The 17,021-nt window shown below is 35.2% G+C and overlaps 1 protein-coding gene across 2 annotated transcripts in view; it reads right to left on the reverse strand.

Moving 5' to 3' along the window:
• The window catches only part of COG6 (component of oligomeric golgi complex 6), a 55,267-nt gene that overhangs the window by 33,571 nt on the left and 4,675 nt on the right, over positions 1-17,021 (reverse strand). For both annotated transcript variants that reach the window (XM_084226453.1, XM_084226454.1), the window contains exons 5-8: positions 6,410-6,521; positions 4,430-4,512; positions 4,131-4,201; positions 2,933-3,026 (exon numbers count right to left, since the gene is read on the reverse strand). In XM_084226453.1, coding sequence (XP_084082579.1) covers positions 2,933-3,026; positions 4,131-4,201; positions 4,430-4,512; positions 6,410-6,521 — 360 coding nt within the window. The remainder of the gene's footprint in view (positions 1-2,932; positions 3,027-4,130; positions 4,202-4,429; positions 4,513-6,409; positions 6,522-17,021) is intronic.

A 17,021-nucleotide genomic window follows, 5' to 3' on the forward strand; every position in this document is an offset into this window, starting at 1 on the left:
GAAGAGAAAGAAAATACACAAAAATAAACATCACACTTTATTTTTCCAATGTAACTGAAAATTGTCAAAAGAGTGAGCATGGTGTCACTTACCAATGACATCCAGCAGAAGAATATATATATAAAATAATATTAATAAAAAGAATGCTATTCACTGACTTATTTAAGTCTGCATTTAATAAGCAGTGCATTCATATTTAATAGATGTAGAGAACAAAATTTAAAAGAAAATAATACATGGCTTCAAAAATGTTTGACATTAAATTCAATTAGATTTCTACTCTGCGATAAAAAGTCAGAGGGAACCTTCTTTTGTTGTTTTTTATCCTAATTATTATCTTAAAGAGGTGAAGAAAGAGCACACTGAAGAATCTGGAAATTTCTGTTGAAGAGTTTTTCCTCATACACTGTACTTGTTAAGCTGGAGAGTAAATATCTGCAATTGACAGAAGTCTAACAAAAAAATTCTAATAAATTACTATTTACAAAAATAATGCAATTAAAAGTGGAAGAGATCTAGCATCTGACAACTGTGCACTGTCTAGTAGGAACAGTATTGGAGTGAAAAATCTCAAGCATCTGTAGAAACCAGTTAGCCTTTTTTTCCCTCCCCAACAAACAGCTATACAATAGATCATTAAATATACAGCAGTGAAACAGATCTTGTGATCATTATTAGTTCTGAAAACAGCATTCAATAATGATAATTTTGTTTTAAAAAGGAAACTACCAATTTTCCTTTTGCTCTCGGTAGAACAGGGTATAACCATTATAAAATCCTGCATGTTAAAAAATTCAGCAATAACTATTATTTACACTAGAACACAGTATTTACTACTATGTTATTACACATACTCATGTTCGGAGAAGAAAACATTTGGATGTTTTTCAACCCAGCTCTAATGTTTAAAATATACAGTAATGATCACTGGGGAAAGAGGAAGAAAAAACCTTTGCAAGCCTGAGTGGATGATGGAAGAGGAACACTGCTTTCAGCTATGTCACCATGTATTTTCTAGGAACAGTTCTCAATTCTTCTGTTAGAGCCAGGAAATGAAAACCAACCTGAAATGTTTCCTTTACATGGCCTACTGACTGCAGGTCCAAAAAGTCCATCCATAGTGCAGTCCTTCTGACACTTTTAGTTAGTAAGTCAATATAAGGAAACAAGAATTTGTGGATTTGGTTCTAAACTTTTGCCCTTCTCCATCTTATTCACTTTCACCCAATCAAATCCTAATCTTTACCAGATGCAAGGGCAGTGATCTGGAGGGAAATTGTTTAGTTCATACAAGAGTGCTACTACACAAAAACTATTTTAAATTATTTTCTTCTGTGACTTAATATCTACATTATGAACTCAGCAATTTGTTACATAAAGGTATACAAAATTTTTTGGACGGGAATAAACTAAATCTTGAGATTTAAAATGTAAAGCATCATTACTGCAATTTTGATAATATGCTGTGGCAAGTAATTAAGCTTGATAATCTATGATGAGGCACCTGTCTGCATCATCTACAGTAATAGGGTTTTTTTGCCCTTTTGGCAGAGGAAAGGTCTTACCAATCAAATCCTATCTTTGTTAATACTATTACTGCTGTTTGTGACAGAAGTGTCAGAAAAAAAATTATCTTTTGCAGATTCATTTTAAACTGGCCAGAAATGGATTTATGCACAAGATGGGGTTTTCTTTCCTTGAACTAAGAAAGAAAAACAATGATTTTATGAAGTTTCAAAGTATCATAATTCAACAAAGCATTTATTACAGAAAATAAAACTGTATCTAAAAAGAATCTTAAAAAAAAAAAGGTTGTGAACAGCATAGAGACTGATCTTTTGCAGCTGTAAAAGCGGGTATAGGGGAGAGAATGCAAGAAGGGACTACAATTCCTAGCTATGGCCTGAAGTACTGCAACACGCCATCCAACAGCTGGGGAGGTCAAGTGACACCACTTCTCCCTCACATTAAGCTGCAGAGCTGACTGAGCATGTCCAGATCTGAGCTTTCTCTCACACTGACAGCACTTTTCAGGTCCTCATGCCCCATGCATTTTTCCTGTGAAGGGCTCCATGGAACTTTACAGCATCATGTACCTACACCTTTCACACTGACACTCTTAAAGACTGGGGAAGGCCTTTGAAAGGCTGCCTGATACTCTGCTGCCCTGGATACCTGTGGCTGAAAGGAATTTTTCAATGGTTGCAAAATGTGATGAATGCACAAAAAAAAAAAAAAAAAAAAAAAAAAAAAGGCCAACGACAACCAAAAGCTCAAACCCCAAAGAAGTGTAAAAATAACCTCTTCAGCGATGGTCACCCCAATAAACAGTTCTTACAGTGCCACCTGGTGGTTCACTCTACTAAGTACCATTTCATTAACTACACCACCAAATTCAGAATAAGAACAGCAGTATTTTACACAGATATAGATATATAAATACCTCTACACTTTAGAGGTCCATATGTACGATTTTTTAATAGATTACTGTATAACTCATAATTCAAAATATTCTTACTACCACAGGCATTGCAGTAAAAGCTAATTAGCCTTTACACATTTTTTAGTTTGGTGACTTAAAAAGACACAATCACATGTTTTAAACAGGATTTTTTTACTTCAGAAAAGTCCTGGAATGAGAGCACAGGAATCCACAATTAATTTAAATTAAACAGTCTGACATTTTACTTTAATTAGAAACTTTAAAGTTAGAAAAAGTCCAATGACATTTCCTGTACCATAATTACGTCAAAAAGACTTCTGAAATTTAAAACAGTCAAAATATCATGTTTTATAACTGAAGTTTCTGGGTAGTTTTGAATTTGGCACAGGACCTAAGTGTCACCAGTCTTGGCACTGTAATTCATGCCCATCTTTAAGTTTTATAAACTCAAAATACTAGCTTCTGTTGGAGATAATAGCAAACACTTACTTGTACAGGACAGGTCTGTCTTGTAAGGCTTCCATGGCTTGAGCGAGAACTGGAGAAATGTCACATGATTCTTGTGTCAATGTTCTGCATTCATCTATAAAATACCAACACAAAAGCACATTCTTTTCCCTGTAATACATTTTATACAAGCTGTCAAACAAGAAAATTAGTTAAAAACTCAAAGACTTCAGAATATGCTACCTGGGCTAGTTAGTGTTAATACAATTAAATTCCCCTGCAAGCAGTACTGTAAAATGCATGTCCATCACCAATTTCAACAATAAAAACGATTAAAGGAAGCTTACTATTTGTTCATACCCACATACAAATGTTGACTCATTCAACCTTCAGAATTTTATTAGGCTCCTTTGTAACTGTTTATCACACTTCAGGTAAACTATTAAGAAAAAATGGAGCAACTAGTTAAGCAAGCTGTTTGTTTTGCCATTTGGTTCTGTTATTTTTTCTTTCATCAAAAAGACTATATAATCTTTTATATTCCGGGCAAGAATGTGGAAATCATATAAACTAAATCAAACATTGACAGAAAAATTATGACTTTTCGTAAGGGTGTAAACACAACTATTTTTTGAGGTTTCAGCATCCACTGAAGAACAGCTAATGAATATAAAAATCACATTGCACCATTTTTTCCCCATGAATCCTACTGTCAGTGAGACAGTCTTTTGCTTTGGAGAAGAACAAGTATATTTGATGTACTGGATGCTATCAAGGTGTTGGATGGCTACATCCAGAGTACATATGCAAAAAAAAAAATAAAAAGCCTATAATTCAAAAGAGCATCCTGACAAAAGGATTTTTTCTTTTCTAAAAGTAATCCACCACCCCTCCCACTAAACTAGATCTTACTATCAAATCATTAAAACCAACAACTTCTCTCTAACTTGCAAGGAAATGAAATTCAATACAATTAAGATTTTGTTTGGACTACTAAGCTGTAGTAGTTGTTCTTTGTGGAAAACCGTCTACTGAAAACACAAATATATAATCCACTTTTATAATAATGAAATTGACCCAAAAAACTAGAGAATTGCCAATTAACAGTTTGGTTCCCTAAGAAGGAAACCAAAATGTTAATATATCTTGGAAGGGGTTTGCGCTAAGTTCAATCCACATGAAGGAATTATAGGAATCATCACCACAATAATCATAAACATAAAAACATTCTTAGTCCTACTTTGAGTCCATCTGTAAAGTCGTTCATAAGATGTCTCTTGCAGTAAAGCCATCTGTTCCATAATTTCCAAGCTACAAGACAAATAAAAAGTTTATTTACAAATTCTATTTTAGACAGTACTAGCCGAGTAAAATTAAACATACCATTATTAAAATGTTGAGTATTTTAAAACTTTTTTGGTGAAATATTCTGCATATTTCTGTATATATTCTGTCATATGAAGCAAAGAATGAGACCTTGCTTTAACTTCTGCTTTTAACTGTAAATGGTTGCCTTGCACTCATTTAAGTAGGACTCACCCCGCCCTTTGCTGATTTGTTCGGAGGAGAATCTTGACATCATCATGAATTTGTTTTACTCGTCCCAGAGCCTTGAAAAAATCCTAAACAAATTTAAAAACAAAATACAAGCAGTCTGTCAAAGCAATAATTTCTATTCAAATGTCTAGCACTCTATACTCTCTCTTTAAAAAAAAAAAAAAAAGCACTTAAGATGTGTTTTTAACCAGTCTTGTGAAGTATGTGCATTTCACATCCATTAGGTAACTCTAGGGGGATTTTGAGGACAATGCTATGCATTACATTACTGTCTCCCATCAATGTTAAAAACTACAGAGCAAAATGAAACATTGTAAAGTACAATGATTAGAGGTTGATATTTTTTGTAGTCATGAAATGGGATAACTATTTCTTTAAAAAAAAGTAAAAAAAAAAAAAAAACAACATTTGCAATTGACCAGACTAAGGTTTTCCAGAACAACCTTTCTATGTGGAGTAACTCAACAGCAGCAGTGAAAAGAAAATTAAAAAAACAAACCCAAAGCCTAGAAGACAAGTACATATGGCTAAAAAGGTTACTTTGTTAGCTTCAGAATGCAAATGGAAAGCCAGTAACATTTTCAAACAGGCCTTCCTATGAAGACATATTTCAAATGCCTTGGAGGAGACCAGCTATTTCAGATACAACTGTTTGCTACATCTTTTGTGATTTGAACACAGTTTGCTCAGGAAAGTTCATTCTGTTTCAAGTCACATAAAAATAGACATATTCTAAGTAAAAGGGGCCAGCAATTTAATCTACTGCCTTACTTCAACTGTGTTAGAAAGACCATGTTTGTAAAATATCCAAAACCACTCTTCCTTTGGGATAAAAGAAAATTTCCAAACCGCAAGTCTGACTAAAGGTGTTTTTAACACATTGGTTGACTCTATCCTAGGGGAAATGCACACACATGATGTTAATGAAGTCTACCACTAAAGCAGAAGTAGTGTTTTATCTCAGTTACTTCTGGACATTTTTTAGATGAAGTTTCAAAAAGACCAGCCCTCACTGGCTGCAAACCAATCACGCACTAACTGGCACAGCGTTGCTGTCATTGCTCCCTGCAACAGGCGCTTTCTAGAAACCTGAATGTTCTTTCATGTAGCAATAGTGGTACAAAAGCATACAGCAATTACTCAAGTGCACAATTATTTAGCACATTCTATTTATGCTTTCATTAGCACTGTTTATGGTTATCAGTTCCATGTTTTTAATAGTGCTTTTAATGCAAACAGGATGCCTGTGAAAATGAGATAAATCTGGACTACCTGCTGATACACTACGTGAAGCTTTCCATGCAACTACAATGATAAAAAAGTCTATTTGGTATGCTCAATTCTTTCATTATTCAGTTTGCTTTTACTGTAGAACAAGTTTCCTTTTCCTGTGTCTTCTTATTCAAACCATATCCTACTCCAAAACTTGTTTTGGAAGATGGCTGAAGTGAATCAGCACCTAGTATCTTTAGCAACCAAATAACATCGAGGGAAAGCCTCAGCTCATATTGTCTCAAGTCACTGAATACCTATATACATGAATATGCAAAATGTACACACACATGCACAGTGGCAGTACTAGAGAGTTGCAAGGTTCTCATTTGCTCTGAGTGTCATGAAGTTTTAAAATGTCTTCACTGAAAATTCAGACTTCATAAAGGTCTTTTTGAAGCATAAAACTATATGAAAACTACTTTGCCTCAAACTGATTACATGAGAGCTCATTTGCCTCAAACTCATTACATCATTACGCAAACTAGAATTTAATGTTGGTTTTCTGTCTCTTTACTTAAATCTTTCATCACACATTTCAAACTCATCAGAAATTCACCATTCTCTTAAAAGGTACATTCCTCCATTAAAAATTAAATTGCAAACCGAAAATAATATCTCACATACAATTCAGTTAGGGCATTTCTACATTTTAGTTCAGGGTGAAGATTTTAATGCTCATTGAGCTACCTCAGTAATTGGCTCATCTTTTGTGCCTCGAAGCAGATTCATTTCATCCGGTGTCAGCTGGAATTTTGCTATGAATGCATCTGCAACTTGTGCTTTCATTTCTAATCTCTGACTGTAATAAAACAAAGTGAAGAGGATATTAGCTTTTTATGCTTATCCCAAAGACTTATTTTTCATATTTATACCTTCAGAAATACAACCAGCATCAGAGACTGGTATTATTAAATTGTAATAGCACATTCTTGCCATCAAACACTTGAGTTGCTTTTTCACATAAGACTTTCTATTAAGCTTACACATATTATTCAGTAAAGACAATACAGAGGTATTTTAACACATTTGAAAATTACGAAGTTCTTCAAAATAATATTCCTTCAGCATTTGTATCATAAGTTATCTTATCTAGATATTTTTGTGCTTGCATATTTGTAATGCTTGCAGTTATTACCTTTCAAATTCACTAAGGAAAGGAAAAGCCTATAGCATCCAAAATTACAAAATTAACCTTACATTAACCTACTTTTCTGCAGACCAGATCCATCTCTTTGTAATACCATACAGCTGGGATATCAACTTACTAATGTCACAAGCAATCAAAATGCAATGGCTAATTCTCTTGTTCCTGAAATTAACACAGCCAGGATGCAATATGCAAACACCATCTCAAGGGCAGCATTTTCCTGTACATGTTTTGTCACATGCCTTAAAACCACAGGAGGACCCAAATGGAATGGACTGGGATTCCTGTGGCAACAGAAAATTTGGTAGAACTGTGGTTTGAACACACGGTATTCCTGGAAATAAAGACTACTTTTTCAGGACATTGAGAAGGCACCAATCAGTTTTTGGAGAAGAATAAAGCTCAATTCCTTTAGGATCACTTCATCTTTCTGTGTGATATAATTACTACAAGACAAATACATTGTTATTACAGGGTGGTAAGACAGGCAAATATACTTCTATATACTGTATAATTAAATTTCCTTGCAAAATCAAAGCTTGAAAAGAGAGCTTTCACTTATTTACCCATTCTCTACTATCCAACTAGTGCCTGAACTTCATTCAGCTACTAATTATGGAAAACTGGCTTCCCTTCTCTAGACATGGATGACTTCCCCACTCTGCAGTTCCACAAAATCTTTTAGAGATCAGATTAAATTTTTGCAATTGTCAATGCTCTAGCACACTGAACAACAAGAGGGAAAGTAATATAAAATCCAAGAGTATTTTAACAGTAAAATCTATGAAAATGAAAGAGGAAAGTAAGCCAATACTTCTAAGTTACACAAAAGAGACCTAATCAAAAAGGAAAACCAAAAACTCATATGCTTTAATATCCCATCTTGAATTGATAATTCAGATTTCACCGTGGTCCTAGGCAAATATAATGATTTTATCTTTACATTGACAATTTTGCAATGCTTAAAATAGAACTATTTCATTTTCTCTAAGTAAACTCTACAATTCCAAATTTTGAGTCTTCATGAAGCCAAATGTTTCTCAGGGAAGGAACAAGAGTGATGGAGGATCATTTTAACCAACTCTACAGGCAGATGCATCCATAAAAAGTCCTGGCACTTTCCAACTCAGTGGAAGGGGAATGGAACAAGACCATTTGGAACAAATTCAGTAAATTTTCAGCAAGAGGATATATGTGGTGAAATCTGAAGAGAGTAAGTCATTCTGCAAGAGGCAACAAGACAAGTGGTCTACACAATATACAAGAAAGAGACAAGAAGATATTAGCAAGAGAGTATTTTAAAATCAGAAGATATTAGCAAAAGAGTATTTTAAAAGCCTGTGAGAGAGGTTCTGAGGGTAACTATGAAATTCTCACAATACAGATGAAAGATGGGGCAGGTTTACTCTGCACTAATATACTCACTGCAATGATGTGTAAGCCATGCTACTCAGGCTGTCTCAGCCATCCCTGCTCATCCCTGACCTGTACTAACCTTCCCACTGTGCCAGGACAATTGTTTACAGCATCATGCAGTGAATTAGATCAGGGAACAAATCTGTCACGAAAACAGCCAGAAGTTCTTACTTCTTGGGGGTGGAGATTACATGTATTTTCTAATTCAGTTGACCACAGCCTGTGCTAAAGGACTGGGGTGTGCCAGCACCAGGAGCTGTCACAGGCAAGAGGCATTGACCTCACTGCTGCTACAAAACTCTCACAAAAAGTACACTTCAGAACTCCTCTGGAGCATAAAAAAAGCTCATTTCAATTGTCAGTTACAACTACTAATAATAATCAAAATTATAAATATTATGACTCAAGAAAATCCTAGAGACATCAAGATGGCTACTCAAATTGAAAATTAGCCAAGGACACTTAAAATTTAACACAATGATGCTGCTTTCAACAAAGCATTCCTGTTTCACACTTTTTGCAGAGCAAGTCTAATGTCTCAACATCACCACCACTGTATTTTGTTTAAACAACAGAAAATGTAAATTAGTGAATTAACTTCAATAGTTGCTCTGAGTCTCTCCTCTTGGGATGGAAGTCTCAATTTAATATAAATCCACAAAGCTGAAAATAGACTGGATTACCCCTCCCTTTAGGTAAGAGATGATCCCTTTAGCAAATAGATGAGAGAAGGCAAATGCAAGGCTTTCTTTGGGTTCAACTGAAATAAATCTTCCACAAAGAGAGGAGCAGATGGGATGCTGACAAACTTTTCTGTTCTTTGAGCCTGTGTATCTCCTGAGTGCATAAACTTTAAGGTGCTCTTACAGAAGATTTCCATTTATTATTATTTTCTGTTCTTCAGATTTTTTGAATCTATGCTTCCATCAAACTGGGGGTGGGAGGAAGTCTGATTTTCAGAAGTGTAGTATACTGGGCATAATGGTTTTCTCAAGTAAGTAGGGTTGTGGTAGAACAAGGAACAGTGCCAGGAACTGTCCAAACAGCATGCTCATGAGTCAGTCCTGGAACTCTGTGCCCTGTTTTACTCCTTCATAAAAAAAGAATAATCTTGTTAATCAGTATCTCTCCTTCTGCAAGTCCTCGCTCTTCACAATCCTCCCTCCATTTTTGCTGCTATGGAGAACAAGGTTTGATCAAACACCGTACTTTAAAGCCATTCTCATCCCTGGCTGTGTCTTGGGCTAAGGCCTGGCATAACTGCACACTGATAGATTCCATGCACTCCTAATAACTAACTTTTATAATATAGAGTCAATACATTAAACTCAAGTACACTGGGCAAGCTAAGCTTCACAGTGTACTCAGAAAATAACAACCTCAAGGTGGCAGCAATGTTTTATTCACTTTTCTCAAGACTGTGATTGGGAAGTGGTGACAAACATCTCTCCTAAACAAAAGCATGTGTCTGAATTTTGATAAAGCTGTTTCTGTTGGGCTCTTTACAAAGCACACAGGATTTCAAAGAGCTACTCTGTTTCAGAACCCAGGTTAGCCAGTTCTGCTTGAAATGACTGTGAAAGTTGCCTTTTTTATCAATCTGCACAAGAAAGAGACTATAGCCTAAATTATGGATTAGGAACAAAATATGAAAATTGTTCATACCTTTGATTTTTGCCTGTGTACAGTATTACTGAGATCAATACCCTCAGATTTATATTCGTTTTTTTTCAGATATATTTATTTATGTATTTATTTCCTCACATACAAGCTAACAGATATTTAATTAGAATTTAATCTATTTTACTAAGGCAGGGCAATGGATTAAAATGTCACTCTAGGTTGCACAATCATTTCACTACAGTAAGTGCCGAACAAAACACAATGCAGGTAACAACAAAAGCCAGTGTAAATCCGTCTTACATATAACCCACAGCAGTCAGTACCTCTGTGCAGACAACAGGACATTTCAAGACCCACTGGCCTTGCTGTAGATATAAAAATTTCTAAATTCTAAGCAGTGCAGTACAGCTGAGGAAAGGCCATACCATGTTGTTACCCAAATTTTATTTTTTTTCTTTTACCACAGTTAATCCTGCATAAATGAATGAAACTAACAGCTTATGGGGACCCTGCATTGATGCAAAAGGGGAAGTGCCAAGTGTTGGTAGAATTTAGAACCTGGGCAAAGGACAGGATTCCAACAAAGAGCAATTTCCCCAGTTTTAATCGTTACCAGGGAGACAGAATTCTTTTGCAAGAGAACTCAAAAGGCTGGGAAAACTATGCACTTCATGCACTTTTCCCTTGAACCAAATACAAATGTGCACTGTTTGTTAGGATTATCACCTAGACAGCTCAAAAATGAGGTAGAGAAGAAGCAGACTTTTCCAAAGCCTAATTTTATCTTGCCACCACATACAGCATAAAAATCTGCCAGTTTCTTCTACTTAGGATGAATCAGAACAGTCATTCTGAAATTACTTTCAATTTGTGGTAGAGAGGATTCAACACATTTTTAAAGCCTCAGGACAACGGAGTATTTCTAACTCGCAAGTAAGTAACAATCACTTTTAACAGACTTGTATACAGTTATTTTTCTGTCTTGTGAAAGGCAAATATACAAGATTATATAACAAAAGAGTTACACACAAGCATTAGAAAACCATTCTTAAGAGTAAAGAGAGGTGCAAAAGTGCATTTGTAAATTCTGAGAACAAATGTTTTGTTCTGCATTTTATCTGTCAAACACATCTCTTACTGAAGCAGAACTGAAATACTGTGAGGAAGTATTCAGTGACCCATTCCATCATTATGAATTATTATGAAATATTCTCCTTACTTAAAAAATAGGAAGACATAAAAAACCCCAGTGAACTGTCTAATGTTTCCAGGGTACAAGAAAATAGCTGTAATAGTAAAGAAGGCTTTAGTGAGACCTCATCTGGAAAACAGATCACAATCCTGATCATCTGTGTGCAAGAACAATGGAATCCCATTAGACCACAGCTAGCAGGATCATCATGGAAATGGAAAAACTAATTTATCACAGGAGATGAAGGCAGCTCTTAAGACAAAGGACAAGATGAGAAAACAGTCAATTTATATTCAATAATCAGGTTGGAAATCAGGGAAAGGCTTTTACTGGAAAGAATGAGCTTTTGGCTAAGTGTTCCATGAATAGTAACACACACAACATGCAAAAATAATGCACCAGTTATGTGTTGAATAGTTGATGAGTTTACCAAAGTCATCATGCAAATAATAGGTGGCAGTGGGAGAGTGGACTTGAACTCAGGTTTCTCCCACCTCTAACACCTATCTGAAGACAGCCGGCAATGCTGCAGCCCTGCCATCTCACACATTCTGTGATAAAAATAAATGGGGGAAAATTGAAAAGGCTCAATTAAAAGTTAAGCAACAAATCTGCACTGAAATGATTAAAATTTTATCCAACAGAATATTGAACACTAGAATAAAAAAGTTTACATGTTGTAAATAAATTCAAGAAATTCCATCATTTCTACCTTTGTACTGGTAAGGCTTCCTCTAAATATGATGGGTATGCATCTACGGAATATTTTTGACAAAATTTTCATATGCAGAGCTTTGCAGAAATCATGTGATACATACAGATATAGATATGTGAACATATAGTAAATCACTGTTTGGCAATGGTTAAGATCCATGATCCATGGTTTCTAAGTTGTGCACAGATTAAGTTTAAAAGGAGTATGTTTCCAAAGAACACATTCTTTGCCATCTTGTAGAGATGAGCTATTTGATATTTCCATACCAAACAGACTGGTATCTTCAGTTTATCTTTTAAAAATCTGATATAAAGTCACTTGAAAGGGGCCTGCTCAGTCTAACTTCAAATTTGCCATCAAATTCAACAACGCTGCCAAAGGCATGGATATTACACACTGTTCTCTACATCCCCCTGGAACAAAATCAAAACAAATGAGCTTAAGCTGCAGCAAAAGGAGAACAAAATCAGATAGTAGGAAAACAATAAAACCAAAATAAATTTTCAGTGAAGACCACAAGCTCTCTGGTCCTTCTCTTCCTGGGCTTTTCTCTCCAGAGCAGATCAGACAAACATCAGTCAGAAATGGTACCATGTAACTGATTCTGCACTTCTGGTGTATGTTTCTCAACCTGTAAAACCACACCTCATTTCATACTGACCAAGAGTACTTCATGTCTCAACAGAGTTGCCAGGAAGAAAAGCTGGCAAGAAAATAAGGCTTTGTAGGTTCTCCGCTGGTCATGGCTAGAATGTGACAAGTTAGTTTTGTTTTTTTATTTCAGATCCATTTTAGCTGGTTTTATTCCTCTGCTATACCTTGTCACCTATGGTTTACTTTGCTACAAATCAGGATAGAAAATGAGCCTCAGAACTTCAAGTCTTCACCCTCTCCCACATGGCATTATAATTCAGTTTAGGCAATCACTGCTTTTTCTCATGAAGCACATTCGTGGGAACAATTGTAATTACAAGTTTCAAAAGGTCAACACATTAAATACATTTCATCAATGCAAACCACCAGATTACCACTTTTCTTAGCACAGGCTGATAAAAGCAAACCTCTCTAACCTGCCCCAAATAGTGCTGAACTTCCTGCACAAGTTCCAAATTGACTATGACAAAAAAGATATTTGTTAGAAAAGGAAAAAGGCACCACCAACAGACAAGGATGAGAGATCAGTAGCGTAGCATACTGAAGCAGGCTCACTTGTAAACATTCTTCCTAAGACTTCCAAGCTTGCAGTGAGCACAGAGGTGACAGTCAAATAACTGACTAATTCCAAGAACAGTGTTTGTTGTTTTTTAAATAAAGCTTAAGCCTGAATGTAATGTGATCTGATTAAAACAAACTGAAGTACACACTTACATTCCTGTCTGGGACTCATATTTAATTGTCTTTTAAAAAGTAAAACAATCCCAGGGCTATGTAAAGGCCTTTTTTTGTAATTGATATAACTAAGAATGATTCTGACACCAAAATACAAATTTCACCCTGCTTAAGAACGCAATTAAGAGAGCATAGCGAAATAAGATAGCTTGTAAAGGTGTTCCAAGTGGCTAATCGCCACAAAAGCTCTGAACCAATAGCCTGACTCTAGAAATATGTCTGAGCCATTTCCATTCTTCATAACAGTTTTCAGAGCATTGTGGTTTTTACTTTTAGAACACTAGTTCTAGCCCTCAAAAACTTTTATATTTCTGCAGACTTATTTTCAGTGACACCCCTGAGCATATACATACACTTACAAAACTGCTCTTACTTAATTTTATAAGTATTAATATTCCAAGTATTACCTTCTAGTTCTCTCTTCTCAATGGTTACATTGATGACTGTAACTTGTGGCTAACCTCAAAAACAGCACAACATCTTGCACAGTATCTTATTATTAAGTGGCTGGTAAAATTACTATGAAGCCAGGCTTTTAGCATAGAGTATTTGGAACTAAACAAGTTATTTCTCTGGTGTGGGAATTACTGAAGTTTGGGACACTTGTCCTCTATGCAAGGTGAAGTAGTTCAGTATTGCAAGTAAGTTTTTAGTCTCACACCAAAAACAAAATCCAAACCAAACTAAACAAAACCCAACACCAAAAACAAACAAAAAACTCCAACAAAACTGGAGTCAAGTATAACAAGAGAACTAGAGAACCAACAAGTCAGAGGAAGCTATTATTAAAATCTCAGTTCAAGGAGCAAGATCCTTTTTCTGTCAGCCTACTAGTAAAAACAATTAAACAAACCCACACCTTTTAAAGCACAACAGATTATCATTGTTTGAAAACAAAGTAATCTCCTTATTATACATAAAAAACCTAATGCAACCTGAAAGCAATATTAGTGTGCTCAAGTAGAAACATAAAAATCTACTGAAGATACCTGAAATGGAAATGGATTTTTAACAATTACTAGAAATTGCCTAAATTAACTCACTTTTTCTTTATTATAGAAGTTTGTCATTAAATTGAACACTCTATTCAAGACTCTATGTTACGGAGAAGGAATAACTTAATCTTTTGTTATGAAGGGATAGATGGGTTGGATGTCTGGACTACTTTATTTCACACTGCATGGTTCTATTAAGTTATGGTAAGTCTCAGTTTTAAAGGAAAAAGAAAAAAAAAAAATCTCAGTTCCTATGCTAAGCAGATACCATAATTTAAATAGTGTGAAGGAAAACTGTTTCCAATGTACAGTAGTTTTAACTAGACTTCATAGAAGAAATAAATTCAGAATAAGCAACCTAACTGACCAAAGAGATGCACTAACTCTGACATATTCACAAACATAGAAATGCAATTGTATTAATTACTTTTAAAATTTGTTATCTAAGACCCAACATTTAGCATTTATGCCAATGCAGGTCTAAAGCTCACAAACTAAGTAACAAGAAAAAAAGTGCTGCAAAGCAAAAACCCAAGAATGCTAAAGTTTTAGCCTAAATCTGAGACAAAAATTTAATTTTCCATCCCAAATATTTACCCAGATATCTTAAATTCACACATTTCACCAATACAGGAAGTCCCAAAGTACTCATCAGGACTACCTACAGGAAACTCCAGGTGAGCAGCTCAACCTTCAAACCACAAACCTGAGATAACCAACAAGGATAACCAACCAGGATAACCAACAAGAGTTCAGGTAAGAAGCTTTGAAAACTGAAAACCATCTTGAACTACAACTAATTATATAGATGATAATACAATGACAAAACTGCTTAGTATAAAAAACCTAGTACCCACACAGAGCCACTGAGACAGCCATTCCTTTTTAAGTACAGCAAAAAAAGGAAAATAATCTAAATCCCTAGTTAACATTTATACATTAAATGCATCTGGAAGTTTACAGTCTCCCTTCAGTTTCAGATCATTGAATAAAATCCTAGCATTTTTCCAGCTACAAAAACATGGTCAGCTAAAGTAAATCACATAAATGCTAAGCCTAAAAGAAAAACATAACAGAACAGGTCCAGTTTTCATCTCTGCATTTCAACCAGACAGCATTTTGGGACAACCCTCAGAGGACAGAGAAGCCATGTCCTTCCAGTTTCACCACTTATTTATTGGCTAAAAAAGGTCACATTTAGTTGAAGACATCAGCATTTTAAGACCTCTAATTTTTCAGAGGCCAGATTTCAGGTGTTCAAGAATCCCCTAACATCTGGCAGCAGATGCCTCTTCATTTGCCTGATGTAAACCAAAGGAATGCATCAGGACAAACAATACTTTAATAAGTTAAAAGAGCAAGTTACTAAAATGTCCCACATGGAACCAAACAGTCTTCACAATTTCTTGTTTAGGCAGGGAAAAATTGAACTTTGCTAATAAATGGTATTATGAATCTTCCATTACTATCAGACTGTAAAAGTCAGAAGTACTTTCTGGCTTCTGCTCATGGGTACTTCATAGTATACTTAAAAAATAAATTTCCAAACTTTTTCCTACATGTGTACTCCAAGGTCACACAGATGCTTAGAAGGACAGATTATTTTCTAAACACTTTTCCTCTTCACACCAGGGGGGATGTTCTGTCTTTTAAAGGAATTAGCTGAAAGTCTTTCAAGTAAACTATAGTGCAAGTAAGGACTATATTGTGGAGGTACTGATGTACAGTCTGCATAATCTCCTTTAATTGAATTTAAGGCCAATTAGACATATACCACTTGGGACTGGTCTTGGTATCTCCCATTCTGCTTCAGAACAAGGAATCAAAGCAGCTTTCCTTGTCTTGAGACTACAAAATATACGACCACTTCTCTGTTCTACTACTTCACATACTCAAATTCAAAATTATGTATTTTTTAAGATTTCTGCTAACTTTAAGTGTCTTTACCAAATCCTTCACTTTATATGAAACAGCATTGCATTTTATGCAATTGTTCTGCATTCTATGTTTAAAATATGTACAGATTTTCTACTGAAGCTCATATCATAAACCTACTGATTTTGAAAGCTCACCGAGAGCAATCCAAAACCATAATTTCCACTAGAAACTTAGTGCTGCAAAATAATTATTTCTGACCTCCAGTGAACTGTATATAATTTTCTGAAGAAAGCTCATAAAGCAAGGGGACTCATTCTTCTACACTGAGAAAACCTGAAGCTATAAAACCATACATCCTAGCCAAAAAACAATAAGACTGCTTGAATCCATCATTGGTTATTATCCCCTTCTCAGGAATAAAAAATACTGAAAAGCGAAAAATACAAATCTTTTCTTCCACAGGAGGCTGGAGAACCAATGGAAAAAGTGGTCTGTGCTAGGCTCATTAAACAGCACTCCTGTATTTTACAGTCACCTTTAAACATGGCAGAGTAGGTAAGAATCCAATTTAGCACTCCCTCATACAGCCTCTGAAAAAGAGAGAGATTTCCACTGGATACAAAACAAAAATAACAAGCAAGGATCTTGTCAAATTGATGGGAAATTGAGTTGGTCCATATCTGTTATGACACAATATAACTTACATTATCAACAAACTTCGGGCAAAGCACGTCCATATTTAGCATGTGCTACCACTGTAAATTAGTTTTCCCTAAAAAGCCAACTTTTATTGAAACAAACAGTAACACACATTCTTACCTTTTTGGATCATTTAGCAATAAGCTAAGAGTGCAATTGAGCTAAAAACACACACAATGTTGAAAAAAATCCCAAAGTCCTATATCAAAGTGTCAGAGTCACATCTAAAAGAAAATTCTATCAAA

This window comes from Fringilla coelebs, assembly GCF_963513975.1.
Source record: "Fringilla coelebs genome assembly, chromosome: 2".
In the NCBI taxonomy this organism is placed as follows: Eukaryota; Metazoa; Chordata; class Aves; order Passeriformes; family Fringillidae; genus Fringilla; species Fringilla coelebs.